The 13,189-nt window shown below is 40.1% G+C and overlaps 1 protein-coding gene across 1 annotated transcript; it reads right to left on the minus strand.

Annotated features, from left to right (window-relative positions):
• Nucleotides 1–10,143: 10,143 nt before the first annotated feature.
• On the minus strand, nt 10,144–11,073 carry LOC311224231 (olfactory receptor 4E1-like; the record flags this gene model as incomplete). The annotated part of the gene is made up of 1 exon (XM_084309131.1): nt 10,144–11,073. The coding sequence occupies one exon, from the start codon at nt 11,071–11,073 to the stop codon at nt 10,144–10,146; it is 930 nt and encodes a 309-aa protein (XP_084165257.1).
• Nucleotides 11,074–13,189: the final 2,116 nt, after the last annotated feature.

Raw genomic sequence — 13,189 nt, forward strand, 5'->3', positions numbered from 1 at the left:
AATATACCACACATTGATATGGTAAAATAAATGTATTGGGATTGGGTAAATTTGCCAGAATTCTACTAGATGACATTATAATGCCTCATGTTGGAAAGTATTCGTGGTTGGCCTTAGAAATTAGATTTTATGTCATCAGTCAGTTAGGTTAGGATGTATTATGTCATTGACAGGGCAGAATCTGCGCTTTTGTTCACCAAATTGTTATTCATTATTTTTTTTATACTTTCATCACTTTTAAATTGTAAAATGATCAACATTTTTCCAAAGACACTGTACCTTTTTATTTTGGCGTTTAATTGTAATTGTCTTCATTGTTTGTTCATTTAATTCACTTTACATGGTTTATCTGTAACATTCTGTGACGGATAATGTAACATAATCTGTAACATGCCACTGGTGGTACATTTCAGAAACACAGCCAAAAGTGCAAATATTACAACCTAAAGTTAGTCTCTTTTTGCTGTTGGCATCAGGCGATTTAATATGAGGCAAATAGACGGCTATTGATTTTTGATTGTGATTGGCGTATTTGTCAAACCGTTTTGAAGCCATCACACCAGAATGAAAGACTAGCTTTAGCTCAGGACTTAACGGTGACTGCATGTGGGAGTCTTGACGAGCATTGTCCACTAGGTGTCAGGCTATACCTGAATATTTAGGAATGGAGGCATATCCCTTTATTGCTCCAAATGTCCATTTTAGTCAACAAGACTTTGACATGTTTTCAGCCAAACATGAGCTCTCTTTCAGCCATGCAATAAACTATTGATCTTCTGTTGGCTTCAGCCAGATACTATCCCCAGGTTTGGTTTGTGAACTCCGCAACATTTATTGGCTAAATATGTTTATCTACACATACGTAAGGTAGACTAACTATGTTCCATATACAATTACTTTATTTTGAAATTGAAACATACTGTATGATGTACAAGTACTGTAGAACCTTGTTTATCGAAACCAATAAAGGTAGAATCAGTAATGTCGTCAAACGGCGACATCTAGACAAAAGATGACAACATGGTACTGCACTTTGTTTACAGTTTTTGTTTTTGTCTGATGTGTGGGTTGGATTTCAGTGGGTATAGGGGAGGGGTTGCTACTGCTGATGTCTGGAAACTCTCAGTATAATAAGTTACTAAATTCCAACCGACATGTCAAAAGCAATACCATGCAGGGCTCTTTTGCCTAGAGATCAAGCAACTGTTGTGCCTTCCAACATGGACGAATGGGCATTCTAAATATTCTGTGAAAGGGGCACCAGCCGCTTTAAGATTCACTTTTCACCACTTGGCAACCAATCGAGTACCGAAGAACCATACAACTCTGTTTTAAGTTTTCAGAGTAACAATGTTTTCAAACTTTATCTAAAGATGGTAAGTTAGAGTGTTGTGTTCATTCATAGTTAACCCTCATCCATGTAGTCAATGGGCCACGCTAAAAGATAGGCATTTTCACTTTGCGTCACAATGTTTGCAGAGCTATATTTATATTCTATATTATAGCTATGGAGACAATACTATGGCTCATTTGACAGTCACTATCTCTTGTCCAACATGTAAAAAAGAGTAAATTTCTTCATTTATACGTTTGCGTGTTATCCCTTGGTGAATATTGTATAGTTTCAGAGTGATCCGGGCTAATTCCGGGAAGCTGAGTTATGGAGCGTTGTGTGCATTTTGCGAAAGATCGTCAGCAACGGCATACGTTTTGAATACTACATATGTTGATCGTTGCGATCTATGTGAAATCATTGTTGGATCAAAGTAGGATTGATGTCATCTAGTCCTTACCTTTGCTAGGAGTTATTCCAAAATGAATATTCCAATTGTCTGATCGCGATTTCCAGTATTGATGTCCATTGGGTCCCTGACATGAAATGGCACAAAAATATGCATCAAGTGTGCTGGACCATATAAAATGTAACCGTGTGAAATAAGGTTTCAAAGGGTAGACGATACTGCCACCTAGCAGGATTCGGCCAGCATTGCACCCTCGAGGTCTCGGAATGAGTTCCAATGATAACACTGAGGTCTGTGAGAGTGTATAGAATATTAAAATCGACCAGAGAAATGTCGGGTATGGCGCAGTAATAGAGAAATAGACAGTAGAGGTTGAGTACTTTATTATGGTGAGTTAGTGTTGTGTTCATTCATAGTTAAAGACAGTAGAGGTTGACTAGTTTCTTGTGATATATCACATTCACACTCCAAGTGATTTTAGATTAACTTCACAACTGCAAATACACAGGCTCTCCAAGAAATGTCAAAACAGACTTCTATGGTTTTTCAGTGCAAGGGTTCAAATGTTAAGAATTTGAACAACCAAACGGATTTATTTTTGGCCTGCCAAGTGGTGTTTCTGTGGTCGCATCAGAAAACTACCACCGCGTTCTTCATCAAAAAGTACACAATGTGCAAATCCACCTGCCGATCAGGCTGGGAAATATTTAGTCTTTTTTTTAAAGATTTAGCTTAAAGCTACTGGTGCCTCTGGGGCGTCTGTGGAAAAGCTTTGTTGCACTGCATTGGGCTTGTAAAGTGATGCAGAGCTCACTCTGTTTCCGGCCGCTGGATATCTACGCTCACTATTGCTCACTATTGCTCACTATTGTTCATTTCTCTCAAATTGCCTTTTAAAAACGTCAGCAGCTTAATGGTATTTACGCATCCATACAGTCCCCCTCCCAGCAGTAGCTCTGTACTCCAAACTGTAAAGTGTTGCCGTGTACTTTATATAGGCTCTATGCTAACATTATATGGGTTATGCTGTATTTTGTTGTATGTTTTGAGTGAGCAGTGATTAGTTTCACCTAATATATAAAAAGAAACGTGTACTATGCTGAGCTATACCCTTGACCTCCACCGATACCTATTTATTTGTATATCATGCCATAAGATATTTATGTAAAAGCACTTATTGTACAGAGGTCAGACTTGGAGGCTGGATGTCGACACTGTTGTTGCAGTATTCAAAACGGCACATAACTTGATGTTGAAGACATGGGATTTTGAATGCATTTAAGCAATTGGAGGATATTCCCTAAAGATCATGCTCTATTTGTTAGAAATAATTATGGAATATAGCTATATTTTTTCAATTGTATCTTTCAGGAACCAAACGTTTCTTTCAGAAAGAAATTGCTGTGAGATATTGAATGGCAGTTCTAAATAATATGAATGTAGCATATATATTTTCACTTGACTCCTATAGATAGCTATTTTTATGTTTTCCCTTGTTCTCTATGCATGTCGTATATGCAGCTATATCACAGTGTTTAGTCTACATTCATCAGAACGGTGTTAATGTGATATTCATGATATTACACCAATAAATTTCCCTTTTCAATGAGGTTTAATAATCCATTTGTGTTGTGCAATTTTCTTTTTAGCAGTGTGTAAATATGAGATAAATATGCTATAGCATTGTGTAAATACGAGATATATATGCTATAGCAGTGTGTAAATACGAGATAAATATGCTATAGCAGTGTGTAAATACGGGATAAATATGCTATAGCAAAGTCTGTTTACTACTGCTACCTGGATTATTTCAGGCTCAGGAAGATGGTTTCTACAGATTTCGTTTGCCATCTTTGGAGGTCACTGCTGTTCTATTAGTGAGGAAGATAAGATAATATATTCCTTTATTGATCCCCTTGGGGAAATTCAGGCATCATAGCAGCAAGGGGGGGGGGGGGTACAGGTAGTAAAAACAACACAAGCAGTGTAAACAAATAGGTCAATATAATTTACTATCTAACTAGCTGAAAAATATATTCACAGTATTCACAGTGTCACATAAGGTGCAGTATGCATAAGGTAGTGTTATAATTTACTATCTACTGAAATATACATTATTCACAGTATCACAGTATCCACTGAAATATACATTCACAGTATCACAGTATCCACAAGGTGCAGTATGCCTAAGGTAGTGTTATTGTCCTCCTTGGGTTCCTATTAGTCCCAGGTCAATGTCTGGCAGCAGTCGCTGCCCCCTGTTGTGGAGCCTGGAGGCCGCTAGTCGCTGCCCACTGTTGTGGAGCCTGATGGCCGCTGGTATGAAGGACTGTCCGAGGCGGTTAGTTGAGTGTCGGGGGGGGTATGAGTATGGCTGAACAAGCTTCTCATCTTGACTAGCTTGTCGTAGAGGGGGTGGTAGGGGTTCTCCATGATGGCAGCCAGCTTCCTTCTCATCCCCCTCTCTGCCATCACCTCTAGTCTAGGTAGCTCGACTCCCACCACGGAGCTAGCCTTCCTCACCAGCTTGTTGGTGTCCCTTGAGTTGATGTAGCCTCCCCAGCATGCCACAGCATAAAAGAGGACGCTGGCCACTACAGACTGTTAAAATGACTGCAGCAGCGTCAATATCTGTCCCATGATCGTTGTGAATTTTTCTGTGAGGCTTTTCACATAGGACTATTCCAACTAGGGATGTCCGATATTATCGGCCTACCGATATTATCGGCCGATATTGGCATTAAAATATAATATCGGAAATTATCTGTATCGGTTTTAAAAAAAACATATATTTTACATTTATTTAACCTTTATTTACCCAGGCAAGCAAGCAAAAAGTATGCATAATGTTGTGTTTTTTGGGGGGGGAACCCTGCATATATCGGTATCGGTTGATATCCGTATCGGAAATTAAGAGTTGGACAATATCGGGATATCGGTAAAAAAGCCAATATCGAACATCCCTAATTCCAACCATGTTTTAACCCAAAAATCCGCCTATCGACCGGAGTGATCCTCTACATATGGCAGCTTGCCCCAGAAATCTGATGTCAACTTCCCAAGCCCAACTATTATAAATGTTACAAAGGATCAGATTAAACCGAATATATATATTTATTGATTGATATATATTGCATAATATTTGTATATCGTTTGATATCCCTTGTATATTCCTTGTACATATACACGGAATATCCCTTTAGCCTAGTACAGACCATAATATTTCATTCTCCTATTGGACAGCGGCCCACAGGCGCCAAGGCCATGCCTCCAAAGTCAGGTTCAAAGTCACCGCCGGGGACATGCCTGGACAAGAATGGTATTGCGCAAGGATATGAGACAGGAATAAAGCTGGTACTAGTTTATTCACCTAAGCGTATAAATACGGCGCAGGTGAATACAGAAGCACTTAGTCAGAAGTCTTAGTAACTAAAGTTGAAGCCTCACCCATGATACTACGTGCGGTGAAGTATGGCCTGTTTGGCCCCAAATAGAGCATTGAGACCGCGTGCGAATTAATAACTGAAGTGTCAGAGTTTGGCGCTATACCGTCGAGTGCGACATATTCTATTAAGTCAGTAATAGTCTTCGTGTATAGTGTATCGTGCGGCTAAAGTTCTACAGTGACCAGCATCACCAACGTTTTCCTCGTATCAGCTAGAGTGCTTATCCAGGCTGGGCTGCTTTCATGGCGCTTTCACCCGAGGAGCCCTAGACGAGGACCGTGTGGACATGTACACTGGATTATCTACCCGACGACTGCATAGCCCTTTTCGGCTGGATTATATTTGCTTTTGGTCCTGTAATTAATGGAGCGGAGAATCGCCGACGCCCACAAGTGTGTGGGATTTACCCTGTGAGGAGCCACGTCGAGTCTGCCCCTCAGAAGCCTGAGGCAGGCTAGCTTTCTTCCCTGTGGAGCTACAGGCTACGGAGAACAGCTGTATTCGTCTGTGGATCAAGATCTTATTGCACCGTCTCCCGTACTCGGAGTCTCCTTATCATCGTTGACCCAGACTCTATTACCGACAGATCCTCTACCCTTGCTGGCTTACAACCGGGGGGACCCTTCCAGTATCTCCCGCTATATTACTAGTGTACCATAGATATAATTCCCTAAGATTCAGGTTGTATGATTACCTCCTGCGTAACCAGAGAATGGACATTCGTTATTGATTTGCCTACGCACATTCCTTTGCCTTATAAGCGCATTCAAAGTGAAGTAAAGAAAGTATATTATGTACCTTTTGCTGCAATAAATACTTAATTACAACTTTGTGTGGAACCGATTTCATTGTGGGGAAGTGTTCATCATTAAGATACCTATGTACTGTATGGCCAGTAGAATGTACATAAAGACGGTAGTGGTTTAATGATACCATACTTATCAATACAGTCAGGGAATTGTACCCCTCAGTTACAATAAACATATCTTATATAATGTGACTACCACCAGACACAGTTCTGGATAATATCTTATATAATGTGACTACCTCCAGACACAGTTCTGGATAATATCTTATATGTGACTACCACCAGGCACAGTTATGGATAATATCTTATATAATGTAACTACCACCAGACACAGTTCTGGATAATATCTTATATAATGTGACTACCAGACACAGTTCTGGATAATATCTTATATAATGTGACTACCAGACACAGTTCTGGATAATATCTTATATAATGTGACTACCACCAGACACAGTTCTGGATTATATATTATAGAATGTGACTAGCACCAGACACAGTTCTGGATAATATCTTATATAATGTGACTACCAGACACAGTTTTGGATAATATATTATATAATGTGACTACCACCAGACACAGTTCTGGATAATATATTATATAATGTAACTACCACCAGACACAGTTCTGGATAATATCTTATATAATGTGACTACCACCAGACACAGTTCTGGATAATATCTTATATAATGTGACTACCACCAGACACAGTTCTGGATAATATATTATATAATGTAACTACCAGACACAGTTCTGGATAATATTTTATATAATGTGACTACCACCAGACACAGTTCTGGATCATCTTATATAATGTGACTACCAGACACAGTTCTGGATAATATTTTATATAATGTGACTACCACCAGACACAGTTCTGGATAATATATTATATAATGTGACTACCACCAGACACAGTTCTGGATAATATCTTATATAATGTGACTACCACCAAACACAGTTCTGGATTATATATTATATAATGTAACTACCACCAGACACAGTTCTGGATAATATCTTATATAATGTGACTACCACCAGACACAGTTCTGGATAATATCTTATATAATGTGACTACCACCAGACACAGTTCTGGATAATATCTTATATAATGTGACTACCACCAAACACAGTTCTGGATTATATATTATATAATGTAACTACCACCAGACACAGTTCTGGATAATATCTTATTATAATGTGACTACCACCAGACACAGTTCTGGATAATATCTTATTATAATGTGACTACCACCAGACACAGTTCTGGATAATATCTTATATAATGTGACTACCACCAGACACAGTTCTGGATAATGTCTTATAGAATGTGACTACCACCAGGCACAGTTCTGGATAATATCTTATATAATGTGACTACCTCCAGACACAGTTCTGGATAATATCTTATTATAATGTGACTACCACCAGACACAGTTCTGGATAATTAAAGAAGTGGAGAAATGAAGGGTCAATGCCTGGTGGATAAACACAATTTATCATTAAGAATACTTTATTATGGACGGCTAAGTGGCGCAGTGGGCAAGGCTATCGCCACTAATGCAGGAGATGCTGGGTTCGAGCCCAGCTCTCGGCATTGCTACCAGCTTGGCTGGTTGTTCATACTAACGCAATTAGCAGTGTTAGGGGTGGGAAGCTGGTGGGTGGGGATCGGACGTTGTGGGCAGCGACTCCTACAGGTCTGTTGGTGCGCCTGCGCAGCAGAATCAGGAAGCAACGGGGGTGGCGTGTCCCTCCCACGCAGACCCTCGCCGCTAAGAGATCGCGCTGTGCAGGTGAAAAGATGCGACGGCTGCCTCCTCGTGTACCGGAGGGGACACGTGATGCAAGGCTTCGTCCACATTGCAGCCAGCCTGTGGGAGGCATGGCCTAACAACGTTCGAGACAGGGGAGGGTAGAATTGGACAATGCGAAATTGGGATGGGAGAAAAATTGAAAATGGGAGGAAAAGTAGATAAAAAAAAAAGAATACTTTATTATCTTGCTATTTTATACAATGGACAATGTCAAATTTGGGTTGTTGATTGTTTCCTGACGCAAAACAGTTGAGAACCACTGGTATGAATGAATGAATAAAAACTTTATTTAACAGATTGCAGAATGGGTACAATACAGTACGGCTCAATACACACAATTGTTAAAGGGATGCAGACCAGAGATAGACGTTTGTCTTGTTTACATCAGGGTCCCCCATTTTCAATTCATAGTATGCCACATGTAGCTAGATAATGAAATGAAAATCAACACCACTGTGAACCATAATGTATGTACAGACAAGCTGCAGCTAAAGACCAGACAATTGAGACCCACTGTAAACAATGCAGCTATAATTTAATCATAAAGCAAAAAGCTAAGCGTGGTACATTCCTTGCATTGTTTGATGTTACAGAACTGATGTCAAGCTTTTACAGGTTTTGTTTTTGGAGAGAGATTTGAGAAGTGAAAAATTATATGGTGCATATTTTCATAACCACTGATAACTTCAGAGGGAAATAGGGGCCCCAGAACACTGTTTGAAGCTAGAAGAAGCTAGAAAAGTGATTGTTTCACCATCATAGTTTACAATGACAGGGCTGGCAATTTTATTTACAGCTATATTTACTATTAAAATAATTACCTTCTAGGCTTATGTCGAGTATGCTGTGCCTCAAGATGATTTGATTTAGATTGATGACGACATAAGATAGAATAATTCAATGATAGGGCGGCTACGTGGCACAGTGGGCAAGGCGCTCGCCACTAATGCAGGAGATGCTGGGTTCGAGCCCAGCTCTCGGCGTTGCTTCCGGCTTGGCTGGTCGTTCATACTAATACAATTGGCAGTATTAGGGGGTGGGAAAGCCGGTGGGTGGGGATCGGACGTTGTGGACAGCGACTCCTACAGGTTGGTTGGTGCGCCTGTACAGAAGAATCAGGAAGTATCAGGCGCAGCATGAGCCTCCCACGCATTACTCCTCGCCACCGAGAGATCGCGCTGTACAGGTGAAAAGATGCGACGGCTGCCTCCTCGTGTACCGGAGGGGACGCGTGAATATTTTAGGCAACCAACTTGCGTGTAGCCACGTCCCCGCATTATTATTATTATGTAGCCATAATTCCCCCTCTTTTAACATCGACGACTAGCTCAACTGGTTTGCCGCCTTGCTGTGGATCCTGCGGTGCGTTGGTGACAAGTTCGATTCCCTTCAATTTTTTTTTCTTTTTTTAACGTGCATTCTTTCGCCGGTTAAGTTTAGGCATTGTTTCGGAGTTGGTTAAGGTTAGGGTTAAGGTTAGGCATGGTTTCGGAGTTGGTTAAGGTTAGAAGGGTTACGTTTAGGCGCTGTTTCGGAGTTGGTTAAGGTTAGAGTTTGTCTTAGAGCATGGCAATATTCTTTCGGAGTTGGTTAAGGTTATGGTTAAGTTTAGGCATTGTTTCGGAGTTGGTTAAGGTTAGAAGGGTTAAGTTTAGGCGCTGTTTCGGAGTTGGTTAAGGTTAGAGTTTGTCGCAGGGAATGGCAATAGAATGCAGCCTATTTCCGCACTGCAGCTCTCTCGCGCTGCCACGGACACATGGGCGTAGTGGCCAATCAGAGAAACGCTGAACACAAGTTGTTTGCCTAAAATATTCACGCGGAGGGGACACGTGATGCAAGGCTTCGTCCACATTGCAGCCGACCAGTGGGAGGCATGGCCTAGCAACGTTCGAGACAGGGGAGGGTAGAATTGGATAATACGAAAAATTGGGATGGGAGAAAAATTGAAAATGGGGAGAAAAAGTAGATAAAAAAGAAATTCAATGATTTCCATCTTCTGTAAACTAATTGCAGGCTCTAAACTGAATTCTCCCCCCAAACTGCACAATGCTCGTTTTAAACACGGAGAGACATCTGGTGTAGCTTTTCACAAAACATCCTATAATAAATGATGCAGTATAAACCTTGGCATTGACAGAGTCCAAGTCGATGAGTTTCCAGATGGAAAATGTCCTGTCAGGAAAACCTGAGCAAGATGTGAAGTTGTCCATATGAGAAATGCTTCATAATTACAATAAAGCACATGATTAACGATATTTACAATATGTCAAAAGTCAAAACGTGTCACACCAGAGCAGACATAATTCTGACATTACAACATCTTGTGCATTTACCTCAGTGCATTTACCTTGTGAGAAAACATTCGTATAACTCTCCTGCGAATCTTATGCAGATTCAATCCATATATGATGGGATTTATTAGAGGAGGCACAACCAGAAACTCTGCAGATAAAATATTCCTCAGTAACTGGTGATTGCCGCTCTGGCCATAGCGAGCATACATGATGTCGAACATGAGCGTTATGGTAAACGTCGACAGGGTGATCAGATGAGGCAGACATGTCTGCATGAATTTCCTTCTCTCTGCTTTGGATCTCAGCGATGCCTTGACTATATTGATATAAGAAACCAAGATGAGCATAGTTTGAAATAAATGAGACATGGTAAGTACAAACCCATAGATGTTATTCAAAGTGTTGTCGGTGCAGGAGAGCTTAACAACTGCCCAGTTAGTACAGTACAGTTTATCTATCTGATCTCCACATATCGGTAATATGATCGTTAGCCCGGTCCCGATAATTACTTCTAAGTGAGCGAAGATCCATGTGAGGAGAAGCAACCGTCCCACCTTCTCAACTGTCATAATCGTGTGATATTGCAACGGTTTGCAGATGGCAATGTACCTGTCGTACGCCATCACTGTCAAACTGGTGAATTCACAGAAAACGTACGCGTATACAAAGAATATTTGTGTGATGCAACCGGCGTATGATATCACGTGAGCATCGGCCAGAAGGTCGTGAAGCAGTTTAGGGTAAAAACTTGAGGCACCATATATTCCATTTATACAGAGATTACAAAGAAATATGTACATTGGTTCATGAAGCATTTTCTCCAGGAAGATCGTAAAAATAAGAATTAGATTTGCAAAAATGGTAAAGAGGTATAGTATGAGAGTAAAGGTGAAATACATGCGTCTGTTTGTTCGTGTTTCATTTAAACCCTGCAGGAAAAAGACTATCTTTGAATTGTTTTCCATTTTCTGTTAATGTTCAAGTGCACCTGGAAGACTGACGTTTTACGACGCCAGGCTTGAACTGCATTAGGAACACAGGTCATTTCTTTTTCAGACTCACAAGAGCAATGTTTTCACACAGTTCATGCAATAACCATCATATTGGATTCACAGGATTTCAGCCTCAGTTTCCCACTACAGGAAGCCTTTCATCTGCTATTCTGAAGATTATTTTTAGAAGTGATATGAGCCGGCACATAGCATTAAGAAGATTCTGAAAGAATAAATACAGTTAATTACAATGTTTTCACCTGAGTCAACCATTTCTTTTTTTATCTTTCATATCCTGCACAGTCTAAAAAAAACACAGTGTATAGTCACAGCAAACCAGTTGAATTTCCATGAATGACAATCAAGTTAGGAGCTCTTAGAAATTAGTGAAAAGGAAGGAGGGTCATCAAAGAGAGGCCGCCTATTCTCGGTCCTCCCTCCACAATGGTGGAACGAACTTCCCACCACAGTTAGGACAGCCGAAACCCGACCAATCTTTTGCGGTTGACTAAAGACACACTTCTTCAATCAATATCTGAAATGAAAGAAAATATATGGAAAAAAACGAACCTTCTTACTGTCCTCTACTATCATGCACTCTTCCTAATATAACATGTCTCTACTACTATATGCTCTCAACACTGCAGCACTCAAGTTTCAACACTTTGATAAACATTGTTACTCAGCTGATAGTTGTACCCTTCCTGCTGACTTGTTGTGCAGAACTTGTAAGACGCTTTGGATAAAAGCGTCAGCTAAATGACAAAATGTAAATGACAGCATAGTCCTCACACAGTGACTGTGGATCCCTGTCCTGAAACAGTCTGGAGACGTTCTCTGAAGCACATCAGAAGCCCTTATGAAGCTCAGCGAGAGGAACATCTCAGACGAGGTGACCCCCGTGGAGGTCTCCTAATGACATCATTCCACCAAGGATACAGTTTCCAACCCCCCCCCCCCCCCCACCCCCTCAAAGACGTAAACATATATCTCCTTGTGGATAGTGTGCACAAACAATGTCAGCTTCTTTTAGTGATGTCATTCTGTCCCTTCAGTCAGAAGGACTTATATTGCTTATTTTTATAATTTTTATAAATATTCCCAATATCTCCTTAGGTACGGAAAATCATGTTAGGTAATCCAACCGATGTTGTATTGTAGGATAATGGGGAGTGTGATGCAAAACTTGAAGAATGCATTCAGTAGAGGACAGATATCTGCCAAAACTAAACAATCTCCCCAGTTTGTCATTGCTTTCACAATCAACATTTTACTGGGACAGAAACAAGAGTCTCCAATATTGCCAGTCTCAACAGGCCAAGGCTGTAAATCCATGTTTTATGTATCAACAACATTTTGTCAAGTTTGGTGCGACCGTAACCCTATCAAAACAGCAGTTTATTTTTACCGATTTAAGATTTACCGGGAAAAAAATGTATCGGAAATAAAATGCTAATTATATCTCTTTTATCGTAAAACCGTGAGGAAATGACTAAATCCTGATTTAACACTGCCATTTGGAAAGAGGAGCCTTTTCCCTATACATAGATGTATGATTTGGCCATAATAAGGTCAAGTTCAAGGTACAATATGAATTTATAATTAAAATGGATTATAATTTATTACTGCATCTAAAAATCCTTCTGTTTAATCATCTTCCCTTTATTCCTTTGCTTAGATTTTTCGTACACCTGATCTCAAGAAGGTGCTGAATGAGCTCAGTGAGCGAAATCAATAGCACCTCAATGTTTTCATGGTGTTATTTACCGGCACAAATGCAAAATAAAATCATAATTTATATTCTCCTTTTTTTATTACAATTCACTCAAGCCTAGTAACAGACACAATATTTCTGACACTGGGAATACATACCCCCAGGTCCCCATATGTTCCTAGATACCAAGAACATGCAAATCGACCTTGTAGAAGTGGAGCAATCTTCCATTTACTTAGGCATGTACCTGAAAATAGGGCCAACTTAAAAACGCACATTTCCCCTAAAATGCAGTACATTTATTTATTCAACATAAAATCACATCATATTTAATTATTTTATTTGTTTGCATCAAGTAGTTTTGTTGTTGTAGCC

This window comes from Notolepis coatsorum, assembly GCF_963971535.1.
Source record: "Notolepis coatsorum genome assembly, chromosome: 1".
In the NCBI taxonomy this organism is placed as follows: Eukaryota; Metazoa; Chordata; class Actinopteri; order Aulopiformes; family Paralepididae; genus Notolepis; species Notolepis coatsorum.